Genomic DNA, 16,979 nt, shown 5'->3' with positions numbered 1-16,979 from the left:
ATGTTGTTGCTTTCCTGCATTGCTGCGCTATTAAGTCAAACCCCCCATTTGAAGATAGATGATGGTCTGACCTACTGACAATAATGTATACAACATGAACTTTAGAATTCATATTTACAACATTATTAGACATTAAAGAAACATGCAGGGCCCTATTTAAACGTAAAGTGCATGCCGCAAGCGCATTTAGGGCAACTCCTCTTTGGCTAGTTAAAGGGCGCATAATCTGGCTGCATAGTAAAACGCAAAGGGGTTGTATTAAGTCTCTTAATTAATCATAGCTGTGTTGTTGTGGGCGTAACAGGAATCAAACCAATCAGTGTCGTCTCCCATTCCCTTTAAAAAAACAGGTGCGTCTGCACATTGGCGCGTTGCTATTTAAAAGGTGGATTCAGCTACTTGGAGAAGGGAGCAGGTTTCTGCTGAGGAAACAGATCTGCTCGTGCACAAAGTGAAAGTGTGATGCATGTGGTCGATGGGACGGTAGAGCCTCTGTCACCACCACCAGCGTCCTATCAACAACTCCACTTGGGAGGGGCAATGCCTCTCCAAATGAGCTTTTGTGTGCATAATTAATGTTAAATATGACAAATATGTATTGATAAACTGTATTAGTTTCCGATGCTACCCATGGGGGGGCTCGGACCGAGAGGGTTGAGCGGGAGCCGGGCTTGCAGCTGGGTACGGCCGACAATCTACGACTACACTCGCACACACAGAGGGGGATGATGAGAGGAGATGCTGAGCGTAGACGGAGGCATGTATGTGTGCACCGTCCACACGAGGCGTAAAAACACTCACGGATTCATCGTGACACATTTTATTATAAAAAAAAAAACCTGTGTGGGGGAAGCCTCCGAGTGTGTGACAGAGGAAATGTGCTGCTTATAACATGAGCCACGGGGCGTCTCTGTTGCTGCCGGTGATCTCTCTGATCACGGTGGTCACACCATCTGCAGGATTTCACAGACCGGAGGAAAACAACCAATCAGAGCTGATCTGGAGTGCTGATCTACATTTGCTATTTCCACAACGTGGGCGTGAAAATGACAACTGCGTCGGTCTGAAACTAGCAACGCTGTGCGCCACTGTGCGCCGGGTGTAAGATAGGGCCCGCAATGTTTGGTCTTTAGAGACACGATGGGATCCATAACCTTTAGTGACATTTATCAGGAACATGGACATCCTGAAAGAATCATCATCATCATCAACATCATCACTCTGCACACCTCAGGTAATGTTTCTTCCAACACAGTATGGTTTTCTGGGCTAGCTGGAGGATGTTAGGATATGAGGTTTGGGATTCAGAGCAGGCTTGTATTTGTCCCTTCATGTTGTGGTATGTCTGTATTTATAGAAACTAATTCATAAATATATGAATTTATTCATCTACTAATTAACTTCCATTACAGTCCACAACATACGCACACGTCAGAGGAGAGTCGGGCACTCTTTTAGTGACTCATGCAGAAATCTGTTCTGCCCTGTTTACACTCTAATCCTCCTCTCTGCATGGACTGATGCTATCTGCAGTACACAGGTGTGTTATACTCTCCAACAAACAGTGAATCTTGTAATACTGTCACATTTTAATCCCTGCCTCTCCAGCTAGAGCCCACAACACTGACACTACTGACTAACACATCCCCTCACTAAGACCTTTCCTGCTCTCGTTGATTCGGTAGGTTTTCATCGACGCAGAAGCGTTGCACCCGCCCTCCGATCCACTCCTCCCCCAGGTAAATACTGTCATCTATGTCTGAATTAAAGTGAAAGAAAATAAGACTCAATTTGGTAGTTTTGTGCAGAAATTATCTAAGGAATGTGCAATACATAATGTAGCCCTGCCATGGTTTGAGAATATTCCAGCTGTGTTTCACCTCTCTTCTACGTTGACGAAAAGACTTCCGCAAAGGATAGAGCAGCGTTTCCTCGATCTCAGCTCCTCTAGAAGCCCCTAATCTCGCCTCACTCCTCGTCTCCTCTAGGTGCATTTGAGGGATTGGGAGATCCTCTGTGATGGAGGAGGAGGAGGAGGAGGAACGATATCCGTGTCACGGGAGGAGAGAGGACGGGAGGAAGAATAAGTTAGCGTAATGAAAAGCACCCGTTGTCACTTCTCTCAGACACCATTTGACCCTTGACACAAACTTGGGATGAGCCAATCAAAATCTGACAAGTCATTTAGTGTGGCGGCGCCAGTTGACTGAACAGCTCTCAGCCACGGGCCTTTGTGGTTAAACACAATCTTCGTTCTCTGCATCGAGGAGAATTCCTGAATTGCTTTAATGGACCATTTTTTCCATCCGCTGCCGTTAACATGTGGCCTGTTTTTCATTCATGGAGTTCAAGATTACAGGACATTTACAATAGCATGATTAACCCCACTGGGGGGGATAATCCTTGGACCCTACTACCTGCAAATCATGTTTTTCACAGGACGTTTGCAATCAAAATGCAGAGAGATATGCTTCACTTTATAACTCAATATTCCTAGAGCATGCAGGAATGCCAGAAAAACAATGGATTTATGGAGGTATGATGACCTCTCTACCTGGCGTTGAAATAATATACAAAGAAATACACATCAAGTGTATTTGTGATGTGCATTAATTGTAATTGGAAGTGTACCCTGAATCTGACCTATGAACTGAAGGTGCATTGAAACCTTGTCTATTTTTGGTATTTCGTATTTTAGTATTAGTATTTTTATTTTAGTGAGGTAATATACATTGCATTTTATGCAATACATCCAACTTGCCACATGGGGGCACTTACAGTTCAGCTGCAAACTGTAGGCCTGACTAACTAGCAGCATTTAAGAGTATCCTTGAGGAAATTCTGCAGCTCTCTTCACAAACGAGTCGTACAGTAATGTCTTTCCGAGGAGGGCGGAGGAAAGGAAAAAACTTACAATACACCTGTTTATTCTCAGAGCAGGCATGTTCCACTCAGTCACAGCCTGGTGACTAATGTTCATGTGCAGCTTTAACAAAGATTCAGACAAATCAAATTGTAATTCTGAAAACATTCTGAACAAAACATTTGAGCAAATCCTGACTCAGGTGTGGATGAGCCATCTGGAGAACTGAGAGTTGTCCCAGTGGGTCGGCCAACCACACTGTCACAGCAGAAACACTGATACAAAAAGGCAGAAAACTGTCCTATGTTGTATAATCTCGTACCAGACCGGTCGGCTCCAGGTTTTGAAGGGTGAAGGGGTGGTACTTACATGGGTGGCCATTGATGCACCCATGTCTGCATTAGTCATACTACGTTATATATAATGTATGTGTGACACGTAAGTGCTAAAAAAAGCTAAATAATAATGAATATCTGTCAAATGTTTAATGAATGAAGTCCCTTATGTGGGCAGGGCAAAACTGTGAGATGTAGGTCAAAGTAACATGACTGCCACACACATCAGCTGAGTCATGCTGCATCATCTAAAAACACACACATATATATAGTATATATATAAAAAGTCCCACATGTGTGTATGTATGTGGTCTGTGTGTAAGTAGTACAAATCAGTCATGCAGACAAAAAATGTTTTGCCAGGATAATGTTTTTAATTTACTTAGAAAGTGATGTAACATTGCTGTCGAGTCTTTCTTTTGGCTAGAAATGTATTTAATCGGCGCAAATCTGCTATTAACGTGGGGTTGTTGGAGGGGTCAGGGGAGTTTGCCCATCCAGTCTACATGTATTTTGTGGACTTTGAAAAAGCTTACAACCATTTCCCCCTGGGGAGTCCTGTGGGGGGGTACTGCACTGCCGGAATATGGGGTACCGGGGTTGCTGTCACCAGTCATCCGGTCCAAACATGTTTCCAGTGGCCGTTGGCCTCCGCCAGGGTTGTCCCTTGTCGCAGATCCTGTTTGTGATTTTCATGAACAGGATCTCAAGTCAGACCGTGACCTTCAGCACGCACAGGGGCGGTTTGCAGCCGAGTGTGAAGAGGTCGGGATGAGAGTCAGTACCTCCAAGTCTGAGGCCATGGTGCTCTGCCGGAAACCGGTGGATTACGTCCCCCGGGTGGGGAGTGAGTCTTTGCTCCAAGCGAGGGAATTCAAGTATCTCGGGGTCTTGTTCACCAGTGAGGGGAAAAAGGGAGCAGGAGATGGACAGGTGGTTCGGTGCAGCGTCTGCTGTTATGCAGGCGCTGTACCGGACCGAGCTGAGTACCAGTCCATCTACGTTCCAACCCTCATCTATGGTCATGAGCTTTGGGTAGTGACCGAAAGAATGAGATCACGGATACAAGCGGCCTAAATGAGCTTCCTTTGTAGGGTGGCTGGGCTCAGCCTTAGAGAGAGGGTGAGGAGCTCAGACATCCGGAGGGAGCTCGGAGGGAGCTCGGAGTAGAGACGCTGCTCCTTCACCTCTAAAGGGGCCAGCTGAGGTGGCTCGGGCATCTGATCAGGATCCTCCTGGACGCCTCCCTTTGGAGGTTTTCCGGGCACGTCCAACTGGTAAGAGGCCCCGGGGTAGACCCAGAACACGCTGGAGAGATTTTATATCTCGTCTGGCCTGGGAACGCCTCGGGATCCCCCACTCTTATTTATCTTTGGTACCAATTAATGTGTTTACGATGTATGTTTCTGGTGCCCCTCGACGCTGGTATCCTTTAAGGTATTTACGCTACACAATCTTACAGTAATCTGTCTAATTCCAACATTAAATCTAGTCACTAAAACTGTCTTTTTTCACTTGAAAAGCAGTTGCCCATGCCTCTCCTTCTCTGCTGCTGAAACTCTGATCCATGCCTTCACCACATCTAAACTTAACGACTTTATGGTACATCATCCAAACGTTGTTAAACTCCAGTACATCCAGAACGCTGCTCGTCTGCTCACTGATTTCTGCTCATGTGACCACATCACCTATGTCCTAAAACACATCCACTGGCTTACTTCTACTCTTCCCTCACAAAGCCCTCCACAACCAGGCCCCTCCTACCTCACCCACCTTCTCCACTGCCACACTCCGTCCTGCAGCCTCGCTTCATCTGACACCCTATTCTCCCTCTGCACAACCCGATGTCAGCTGGGATCGGCTCCAGCCCCCCCGCGACCCTGATTAGGATAAGTGGTTACGGATAATGAATGAATTAATGTCAGTGTAAGTGGAGAGTGGTGGAAATAAACACAGTGGAAACCTAAAAAAGCCAATATGTTGATGTGACGGATCACCAGCCAGATACTCCATTAACTGACACAAGGCAAGTCTCACAGGAAATATATTCTATCTAATGAACTCCATCAATTAAAGGAACCTGTTGGATGGAAATCTACATTTGTAATTACACTGTGTATAAGAAATGGAACAGGCTGTTAAATCAGAGGAGCAGTGGACAGTTTGATTATTGTTGCATACGTAGCGGGGTGGTGTCTCAGTGTTTAAACTTACAATGAAGGATCTTGTGGCGGTGTCATTAAGGAGCTATCTTTGTTTAGTATAAATAGCTTTGCCCTAAGAGACCGCACTGCTGCCTTCTGCTCTTTTTATGTGACTTTATTTTGTGCTTTTGTTCGTCTGTTATCTTCCGTTTATCTGGATGCTGCGTTCTCGGCCAGGTTGCCATTGAAGAGGAATCGTAATCTCAGAGGGATTCAAATGCGGTTAAATAAAGATTGAATAGGTAAAACCTGTGTCCTGGAATCATACACTGTTGTATACAAGGCATAATTTGTCCTATTAATTTGCTAAAGCGCTGGAAAGATAGGTGCGATACAAGTCTATAGTCTCTAAGCTTCTGTCTTTCTAACCTGTGATTCGTCCTCGGCGCCACATTGCCTCTTCTTCAGCTTCTCTGTCAGGGACTGTTTCCACTTGCAGACGGTAACTAGCGAGGGCCATTTCACCGGGCTCAAATTGAGATTGAGCCCCATACTCAAGCTCCCCAGGTCCGGGGCCCAGCCTCGCAAGACGTCCATGGACAGTCTTTTCTTGAGGGTCCCCAGGCCCTCGGAGGAGCGCGGAGGGGACAGCAGGTTTGGAACACTTCCTCCGTAGCCCAGGGATGAGTTACTCATCACGCTGTCCCACCGTCGCTTCAGCATAAAGCTCATCTTGAACCTGTTTTTTTGTACGTCCAAATGTACCCTTTACTGACTCCAGAGGTCACCGAGCAGGTCAGACAGCTTCTACAAACAACCAGGCATCCTGTTTGAGTAAAGATATTCCAATGAAGGAAAAAAAGTTTCCCACAACATCTTCAGAACTAAAATAATCCATGGATCAGCTGCACCTCTAGATAGCAGCTTATACTGTTCTCAAAATTAACTTCTCATCCATGAGAATGAGTTTATGTGGATTAGAGGCTCTACACTGGACACATCTGCCCTCTTTACAGCTGTGTGTCGGTGTGACACTGTGCATTCTTTACACAGGAGGACTTTAGAACAATGGATGTAGTGGAGCTGTCGAGGACAGATCGCTCTAGGGGAGTGTGAGCAAGGGGGAAACACTTGCGACACATACTCAATATATCTGATTGGGTGAGAGCTGCAGTGGCTGGGCCACAGACGTGGATCCGATTGGATTAGACAGAGAAGAGTGCTGGGTGCTGGAGCCCACTGATATAAATCACATGGAGGCATAATTAATGCCTGAGGGAAGTCAGCTCTATCAGGAAGCCAAAACTAGATGAGAGACAGATCAATGGAGCACGTCAGGAAAAGAGGTGGAGCAAAAAGCAGCCCCATGCCACAAACAAACATACATCCGCTCAAACACAAACACACCGTAATGAGCAAAAAACACAACAGCATAGTCACTGCAGTGGGAGATAAATCAAATACAGTGCTGATCACTGGCTTGGGGCTAATTGAAAATCCTCTGAATAGAGCAGCTTTAACCTTTTGTCTCACTCTTTTGTGATTGGAGCAATCAGAGAGAAGAGGTTCAGCCTGAAAAGAGAGAGATGAGCATCTACCTGTCTGTCTCCTCCTATTCTTCCTTCTCTCACTTTGTATTCTCTCTCTTTCATTTGCTCATTTGTCAATGACCTCTTCTCTCTCCCTCGCAGCCCACGACCATCTCCCTCCCACACACACTGGCCTCTCTCATGTGTTTTCCTTATTTTCTCCACTGCCTGTCTTCCGGTGGATTTGGCTGCAGGAGGATGTGAGGATGTTAGAACAACTCAGACCTCGGGCCCGGTGCATCCTGGAAGCAGTGACACTCTGCTTCGGTGCTGCACAGCTGCAGGATTAGACTCGCCTGGCGTGACATTGATAACAACTTGCAGGTACAAGTAAAATAAAACAAGGTAGAGGGTATAAGCAGAATGTGAAAACTGTGCTCTGCTCACAGCCGCACATGTCGACAGGCTTAAAAATACAAGACAGAGTCAAACAGAAAAAGCGTATCACACACTGCCATGTTTCTATGTCACTCGGTTCTCCAGATGCTTGACATCAGCCCTCTCAAAAACCCACTCAGCTATCAAGCTACTGGAGTGCACATCCATTATCAAAAGGAGCTGGTTCCTACGCAGCAAATGGCTGCTTTGCCACCGGGACATCATGAGAGTAACAACCACAGGACAGTAAAAGAGCGGCAGAGAGAGAGTTGGAGAGGGAGAGAGGGACATTGGGAACAGAGCAAGTTAAGTATGGAAGTGGAAAAAAGGGGTCTCTAAAATCTCAAATATCAGCAACCAGAGCCCAAAGGTTAGATCTTTATGTGATATATATATATTACTTGTTTTATGCAAATATATGTATATATTTACTATTGGATTTAAACTGTATATATAAAGATTAAAACTAAATTTAGCACCCACGTTGTGAAAATAGCAAATGTACTTGCGCCCATATGTGCGCCCAAGTGGTCTTAAAATGAGGTTTGGTCAGGCGCTTTGTTGGCGTGTTGCTATCTTGAGGCAGCAGAAATTGATTGCACCATTGACCAACAAAAACCTGGTCTAAAGTAAATGACAAAGTATTTTTCTGCTATTTAAAGTGGCAGTAGGCAGAATATATTTTTGGGCAAAAATTCCATAATACCCTTTCAGCATATTGTAATTCAAGTGTTCTGAGAGATTTCTGCTCCTCATCATCATGGCTCTGTTCTCAGGCTTTAAAATATCTAGTCTGTGACGGGAGACTTTGACCAATCACAGGTCATTTCAGAGAGAGAGAGAGAGAGAGCGTTCCTATTGGCTGTGCTCCGGCTGGTGGGCGGTGCTTGGTATTTCCTCAACTTGATCTCAACATGGCTGCTGGGTCACAAACTTTCTCATGTTACAGCTAAACAGTACACTACAAGATGTTTCTGAAAACATCTGAGTAGAGAAATAGGCATTACAGTAACAGAATATTGATTCATATTTGATCAGCGCTGCCTAGTTTGACTGTTTGGTCGGAGTTCTTGAGTGACTGACAGCCGGCTCTCATAGACGACAGCTGGACGGCAGACTTCAGATCAGCTCTGACTGCTTGTTTTCCTCCAGTCTGTGAAATCTTGCAGATGCCGTTAGGAGCACCGGAGGACGCAGAGGAACATGATTTTTTTTTGTCTCATGCACTACTGTCAGGATATAGTGACCGTTTTATAAAAATAACTTTTTTTTAAATCATATTTGCTCAATTTTCTACCCACTGCAGCTTTAAAAAAAATATATATAATTTGGTACTTAGCTGTCCATCACCTATTTGACAATGTCTTAATACAGTCTGATTGGTTGATACTAAGAGAATAAGAAAGTAGAAGCTTTCTTTTAGGTTTCTGTAAACCCAGTTTGAAACGACAGAGGCAACAATCACTTTTCAGTTGGGCACAGTGCTCACAATGACTAATGAGGGTGGCTCATGATGGTAATGAGTGGGTGAGTGTGTCTGAAGAAGCTCTTGGAAACAGGTGTCAGTCAGGTGATCACTATTTAAATATGCACCACAGCGTTCACACTGAGACATAGCTGCTTCAAATCAAACTCACAATGCCACACAACAGTTAAACCAAGGTTACAAGCGTTCCAGTTTATGTTCATAGATTCGATTTTGTGCGCGCTGTACGGGCGATCTCAGCAGTTTGTTTACACAAAGAGCCTTTCTCAGCAGATTACCAACACCGCCTGCTCAAAGAACAAGCATACTGTAGTGTTTGGATACAGCAGCTCTCCTCTCTCCCCACTCAGCTAATGATGCAGCATATGCTGCCTTCAAGTAGTGCTCATCATACATTAAGACTTTTTTTGTATTGGCTTGTGAGACCTTCAAGGACTTCCTGCAGTGAAAAAAAACAAAAACTGAAGTAATAATCTCTGCAAATCCAGTACTATACAAAACGCTCCCCCTGCTGTATGTATGTACTACTTTTGTTGGCTTGTTTATGTGGGCTCAGTTTGTAATTATGATATCTCCGACAGCAGACAGCCATTCAACAGCTGTGGGGGTTGCTGTGATCCTGGCTTAGTCCTTTGAAATAAAGCAGAGTTTGTTGTGGACAGCTGTAGAGACAGATTAATTTGGGGTGTTTGGAGGGCAAGCTACTATTTGAAGTGGAGAGCCAGGTATAGCTCTCAGTGGCTCACGCTCACCCTGCGACAAAATGACAGAGAGGAAGAGAAAGAGTGCTCGTACAGTATGAAAAGATACAAGGATATATATTATACAGCAAGTGACGGTTTCACTGCAGAGATTTGATTCGCCTTTATGACAGTTGATAATATAGAGGGAGAGAGGAAACAAGGGTAGAGAGAGAAGCCCGTCATTTGGAGCTACAGACATGGAATGATCAGTTGGCGAGTCTTTGGTTATTCATCCTTCACCTCGTCTCAACTTGTGACCCAGAAACAGCTTTAAATCCAGATGTGATATCATTTCAAACATCATACTGAACAGCATGACCTCATCGTGTCAAGCAAAAAAAACCATCCTTTGCTTCATGTCAGCCGGTGACTCATTCCCTACCTCACTTGCACTACGGCTTAGCTCATCTCACTGACCATAATACAACCTGATATCTGCGGTCCAATTTTAGATATACTCGCTCTTCAATTCTCTTTTTTTCTGCCTTTTTGTTACAAAAATACTGGTACTACATAATACATGTGCACTGAATTGCTGAGAAACAACTGAGCCTCTCTGGGAGACGGCAGGCTGACATCATGTATAGAGATATATATACAGTATAAGGATAAAATCAAGCCTGCATGGACATCTTGCTACACGGTAACTCTACTTATGACCCCGTCTTTTAGGCTTCCCTACAATAAAAGTTATGTTCAAATTATTTCAAAACTTTAAAATGAATAACTTTCTGTGGGTGCCCTTAATGTCGAAATACAGATCTTTAAAAGAGGAAATTAAACAGCCTCTTTTTCTGTAGAGGAGTTGAATCACGGGTAAATTTAGATGCAGCGTGGATAGTGCAGACGCAGTAATTGAAAAGAGTTTCTTTTCCAATTTGATTTCAAAGAACCGTTGCACGGAACTTGTTCTGCTACAGGTGAGGTGTCTGTTTCGATCACAACAACAGAATAATAAGTTGTGTGGGGGGGGATAATTTGTCCTAGAAGAAAGGAAGAGAAAGGAAATAATATTGATACAGCCCAGAGGACCAAGCGAGCAGCAATTCTGAAAATAAGCTTCTTCTGTTTCATTCAATAGTTTGAACGTGATATTCAATAGCAGGGCTTTAGATCTATATTGTTTTATGACTGAGGGTCCTTCTCCGAGGTATCGAACAATCACATTGCTGTCTTCTTCTAAGGGAGGTTCCTGAACAGACAAAAGAAAATCAATTACGTTACTTTAAAACGAAGACGAGACAAAGTGAATCGTTCTGTGCTACTGTACGCATTCAGCTCAGAACAGATATCTAAAGTGAGCCTGCCGATAAACACAGAAACCTCACAGCTCCAATTAGTTGCTTCCCAGCTGTGCTGTGTCTATTTTCACGAGCCTCTCTCAGTGCTCTAAGCATCACTACACGCACACACAGTACATGTACACACTCACGTGCACAAACCTCCCACGGCTCCATCACCTTATACCACCACAGTCCAACCAGCAGGTCGTTTACTGAAGGGCCGTCATGCAGACGGGTATGAGTGCTGCACACCCTGAATACTCCGATCTCTATCGTTCTCACATGAATATAAACATAATGCATACATTAAAAACAGCAAGTATTATTTTTACTTCATAAAAATGAATATTACTGTATTGATACCATCATGTGAAGATGTTCTGAACTGCTGTACAGCAAGTTACGTCACAAAGTTGGAGACGTTAAATGGACTCTAGAAGGGAGTCATTATCCCTCTTGTGCATCTACTCTACTCTACTCTACGGGTATACATAGAGCATATTTCTGCTAATCATCTGTTGTTTGAAAATGTGCAAATGCATCATTTTAAAGCATTGTGTCCCCTCCCCCCCTTTAGCCTGGGCCTTTAGGTAAAATAAAAGCACTCTGCTTCTGTCAGCCTCCACTTCATCCCTTCCATATGCACCCCCCTCACACACACACACACACACACACATACACACAGAGACACAAACACAAACATTGGTTGCTAAGCAGCACGCTGCTTTTTGTTCTCGTGAATGTGGCCTTGGCACACACCCGCTCTGCAGGGGTCACAGATTACATACGTAGCCAGAGTATAATCAGGAGGATTAAGGCTGCAATTAATGGAGAGCACAGTGGAAATCCACAGTGGAAGTTGCGGTGAGATTACACTTGTGACGGCAAAAAGCAGGGTGAGCGCGTCAAAGAGGGACAAAAGACAAAAGGAAGGAACCCGATGCCCCCCCCCTTCCCCAGATGATGTAAAGGACAAAAAAATGGGCTCGTGGCAAGAGCTGTATTTCTCTTTTAGCTGAACAACAGCAGCTGGGAGAACTGGGTTTTCGGGGAGTGAATGAGAAACTTTTCTCCCCGAATTACTCAAACACAACTACTCTCGAGGTGCCTTTGAGCAAGAACAGAGACACTCAACGAGAGTTTATACCAGAGCTCCTTCAGCCGTAGACTGAGAGCACCGAGGTGCACCACAGAACGCCACAGGAGGTCTATCCCACCATCAGACTATATAAGCAGGAAGGACAACTGAATACACCGCACACTGAGAACAAAAATAATATCAATATCATGTGCAATACTACTTTTTCTATTCTACTGCAATATCACTGTTCATTGTGTGCAATATTAATATTAATGTCCATCATGTGCATTGTTTTATAGCTTACTTTTTAATCTTTTTATATTTATCTTATCTTATTTACTCATTTTACTAAATGTATCTTACTTTATTGTTATTGTATTAGAAACTGGTGCTAGAAATAGTACTTTTTATTTATACACTTGAACTTTGAGCAATCTCTGGCACAAGAATTTCCTTCGGGATTGATAAAGTTCCATCTTATCTTATCTTATCTTATCTTATATTACTATGCCGTAGCTGTGCCGGTCAGCTATCACAGGCTGACAACAGAAGAATGAAACCAGGGAGCCTCCAGCGATCAACAGAAGATGACTGCACTTGCAAGTTGAGCAGCTCTATTATGTAAATACATACATATAGGATATGTAGTAGTACATGGAGTTTACATTTCACTACACTGAGATGTAAACAATCACCCTATATATTGTTTAACCTGGTGTCCCCATCCTCTCTGATATCCTCTCCGATATCCTCTCCCATACTCCCACACTCCCTTACCAACGAATCACATTTAGCTTCTCCTTCCATACCTAACCAAGTTGGGTCCAACAAACACACGGCTTTCATCCAGGAGACCGCTGTTCGTGTCCCGTGCGTTCCCGTGCATCAAGTTTCACTTTCCTGTGACAATCAGCTGTTCGTCAACCATGTAGTTCTTTCCTAAACGTACCTACCAACAATAGACTAATCCTAAAGTGATGCCAAAGAGCGTGACAAAGTGGCGGTATGTGATGGTTGGTAAAATCCACTAATACAGTTATTTCCCTTTCTCTATGGGCCCTGCGGATGTGGACGATCGACGGAAGATTGCCGGAAGATCTGGGTAATACTCGGCAGTCGAACCATATTGGCCTCATGCACTACTAAGCAACTTTCATAAGAATGAACAGGGCTCTGCCACCAACGCTGTTTTCTTAATACATCCGTGATGGAAGGGCTGCAACGGTTCATGCCAAACCTTCACAGTACGGGGTCTCGGTCCGATGCATGTAGCCGCACGTAGAATACATGGTAGCCTATGTAGATTGATGCATGTAATGCAGAACCAAAGTTCACAAGTTCCATTTGCAAACTTGTAGCTGCACGGCGTCGGCAACATGCGCTGAGGTTAGCACAACAAGTGGTTTGGCTTGCGAGTCAGTCCCACTAGTTCAAGCACAAATGAAATGTCAAGAGCTGGAAGACCTGCCTGCAGGTTCCCGGTCAGCTACAGCAGCAACGGAGAGAGAGTTGTATATAAACCAAGCCCCCAAGGAAGTGCGCCGGGCTTTAATGCAAATGTTAGTAGTGGCCAAACGGTGGTACTACAACTTCCGTGTCCGTCACGTGATGCCGTTGGGTCCAAAAAGGCTTTTTCTCATAGACTTACATTGGGAAAGAGACTATCAATCAGCGGAACACAACAGACAACTGAGTCCCCAGTTCACCGTCCGGGAGCGTTAACTTAGCAGCTACGATGCTGCGTGTAGTGTCGCGGACATGCAGACACTTTCCCAGTAAAAGTCTCCACCGCACATTTAGTTTAGTTTAGCAGGTTGTCAGCTGTGTGTCTGCCCGGCATAACTTTAGCGAGTGTCCGACAAACTGTGCGTGTATTTGTGCTACGGTAGCAGCTCTAGCATTGCCGGTGGCTTCGTGCTCGCTGCCGCCACACACATAGTCTGTCAGCGTGGCGAAACTTTAAGGAGTTTCCAACAGACCGTGTGTGTGTGTGGGCGGTGAGTGTGAAGTTGTTGGTGGCGTTCGGCCCTGCCCCTAGCAGGGCAAAAGTCTGATTAAGTGTATTCATTTTACATTCTTATTCAGTATTTGTAGCCCGCCGGGCGATGAGTGTAAACAGCATCATCATCAGGCGATCAAGGAAAGCTCACAGTACTGTACAGTAAGTATAGTAAATGTGCAGTCAGGTTGATCAGATGACTCCAGCAGGAGAACCTGCTGGTGAGAGCAGAGTCTACATGCGGTGTCAAAACTTGGCTGTGCTGAAGGCAGATGACTTGAAAGGTGTCGATGAAGAAAACCGGTGCTCGGGGACCAATGACTGAGAGAGGTGAATCTGCTGTTGCTTAATGAGTTGAGTGAGTTCCCCTGTTCTGTGCGTAGGTAGAGTCAAATTACAAGATTTGGCTTCCCAGGAAGCCAAGTCTGTGTCCCTCATTGCTCATTCTTCCTCTCAAATGAGGCAGAAAGGACACAATTGAGTAAAATCAACTCATTTACCTCCAAAGTCAACTCACTAACACAGACGTCAACAACACTATTAATCAACAGGTGAAGTGAAGTAGCGGTACCTGATGCAGCAGTACGTCTTGACTATAAAAAGAAGCACTTATATCAAAGGATGTCTTAGTGTCTGTCACACAGATCTGCCATGAAATTGCATTCTGTACTTGTTTTGTCAAACCCAAAATAAATCAGTAAAGCATGAACAGCGGTGAACCTACCTTGTCTTTCAGCATTTTAGCTTTCCGGCTGTTCTGCACAAGTCGTCTCCCTAGCTTCTTGGCATACCAAATAGAGGCAAACATAGCGACAGGTGAAATAATAATGTTCTTTGGTCTGCAGTGACAGCCCGAACGGCTCTAGCTGCTGCCCATCTGGACTGCGTGCTTCTTATCAGCGGACTGTAGCACACAGGCGAGAGCAAAAAAAAGAGAGGGAGGGTGAAAAGACGGGATGATGCTGAGGGAGGGGGAGCGTCTAAGCAGCAAAGTCAGGTCTCCGTCAGCTACGAAAGCAAAGGGCAGGGAGGGAGAGCGAGAGAGAGGAAGGGAGAGAGAGCTTAAGAGAGAGAAGGGGAGGAGGGACCACCGCTTTCCACGTGGAAACTACATCTTCAGCACCAATCGAAACCTGCTAAGAGGTTGTCGGCAGCTCCCAGTTTCCAGAAGCGGGGGTGGAAAGGGAGTGGGTAATGCCCTGCTCTCACTATACCTACGCCTGCAGCCACTCATCATCCTAAAGCCAGCAATAAACAGCAAAGAAGAAACTAACTGAAACATCACATCTTTACCACAAACAATGACATGTTTCACTGATGGTAATGTATTTTTTAAAGTTATAATCCATAAGTTAGTTTCAACTTTATGGTCATTGCAGTACAGTACAGTAACACGCTCACTGGCCACTTCATTAGGTACGCCTGTTCAACTGCTTGCTAACACAAATATCTAATCTATCTAACCAATCACGTGGCAGCAAAGCAATGCATGTAGGCATGGAGTTATGGTCGAGACGATCTGCTGAAGTTCAAACCAAGCATCAGAATGGGGGAAGAAAAGTGATGTGACTTTGAACATGGCATGGTTGTTGTTGGTGCCAGACGGGCTGTTTTGAGTATTTCAGAAACTGCTGATCAACTGGGATTTTCACACACAACTCCAATCTCTAGGGGTTTATAGGGAATGGACTAAAAAAGAGAAAATATCCAGTTGATGGCAGGGGCTCAGAGGAGAATGGCCAAACTTGTTCGAGCAGATAGAAAGGCAACAGCAACCATTCGTTACAACCAACGTATGCAGAAGAGCATCTCCACACAACACACAGAACCTTGAAGCCGGCGGGCTGCAGCAGCAGAAGACCTCATCGGGTGCTACTCTTGTCAGCTCAGAACAGGAAACTGAAGCTACAATTTGCACGAGCTCTCCAAACTTGGACAATAAAAGATTGGAACAAACGTTGCCTGGGCTGATGAGTCTTGATTTGGTGACTCATTGGACCAGGCAGGTCTGGTGGTGCTGTAATGGTGTGGGGGATATTTTCTTGGCACAATTAATGGGCCTCTTAGTACAAACTGAGAATTGACCATGTCCGTCCCTTCATGACCACAGCGTACCCATCTTTTAATCTATTTTAATTATATTCTATTTGGCCTCGTCTCATTACTGAAGAACAGACTGCTGCTGTGCAATCAGCGTGTTCATGTTCTTTCGTTCACTGTGACAGAGAGTTGTGATCGTGACGAGCAGAAGTTTTACAGTGGAGATGACTTTACTTCATGAAAGGGAGAAGATAACTGAGCCTTCTTCAACTTCCTCAACATTGTCTATCAGAATCGTGTAGGAAAAAAACGAGCATCCACAGTTCTTGTGTTCCCCGACTGGAATCTCCGTCACCGCTGTAGCCCCAACCTGTTTGTATAACAGCGTAGCTACAGAGTCCACGCACACAGCCACTGATGCTTTGCATAAAACTATAAACCAAGCTTAAGGCTTTGGGTGTAGGTAATATGATTAAAGATGGAAATAGACCCAGTCTTTTAGTAGTACAATACAACAGGCCTGGAGAGAGGGTATCAGTTCACTGACACTTGCAAATATCAGGAGTTAAAGATGTGTTTCATTAATATGCCAGGCGTTGGCATCACACCTCATAATGAGCCACATTAACACTCCTGTCCTATGTATCATCCTGCTCTTTCTCTCTCTCCCATCTATCAACTCTGAACCCAGCAGACGTTCTGCATTTTACTTCTGGGCTTCAATTCAAACCTCTCTAATCAATTGGTCGACTGGCTTCGCATTCAAATAATTCTGCGACGGAACCAGGAGGAAGACCAGAAAGAGTCCTCCGGCACCGGAGCATGTGAGTTGTTGACAGCGTATTCTGGACCAACCTCCTATAATAACACGGCTGCCCTTTTATCACTAAAGAGAGGGAGCGCTGCAGGCTAATTGCCAGGAAAGATGACACCACACAGCTGGACAATGATAAACTACAGGGTGGGGAGGATGACGTGGCAGTGTTTTTTTCTTCTCTTCCAAAGAGCCTCAGCCTGGCTCATCCTGTCCTGGTGTGT

At 44.7% G+C, this 16,979-nt stretch overlaps 1 protein-coding gene across 31 annotated transcripts in view; it reads right to left on the bottom strand.

The window, feature by feature from the left end:
* Positions 1–16,979, bottom strand: part of dlg2 (discs, large homolog 2 (Drosophila)) — a 160,706-nt gene that overhangs the window by 54,645 nt on the left and 89,082 nt on the right. The window contains exon 1 of one of the 31 annotated variants that reach the window (XM_074610334.1): positions 14,626–14,819. The exons of 29 other annotated variants lie outside the window; for them this stretch is intronic. In XM_074610334.1, the coding sequence (XP_074466435.1) occupies positions 14,626–14,709 (84 nt within the window). In that variant the 5' untranslated portion in view covers positions 14,710–14,819. Of the gene's footprint in view, positions 1–14,625; positions 14,820–16,979 lie in introns of those variants that run through there. One more of the 31 variants, XM_074610336.1, reaches the window with a different exon arrangement.

The sequence above is a fragment of the Sebastes fasciatus genome, chromosome 16 (assembly GCF_043250625.1).
Source record: "Sebastes fasciatus isolate fSebFas1 chromosome 16, fSebFas1.pri, whole genome shotgun sequence".
Classification (NCBI taxonomy): domain Eukaryota; kingdom Metazoa; phylum Chordata; class Actinopteri; order Perciformes; family Sebastidae; genus Sebastes; species Sebastes fasciatus.
The sequence above is the reverse complement of the archived record's forward strand: the minus strand, read 5'-3'. Positions and strand labels throughout refer to the sequence as shown.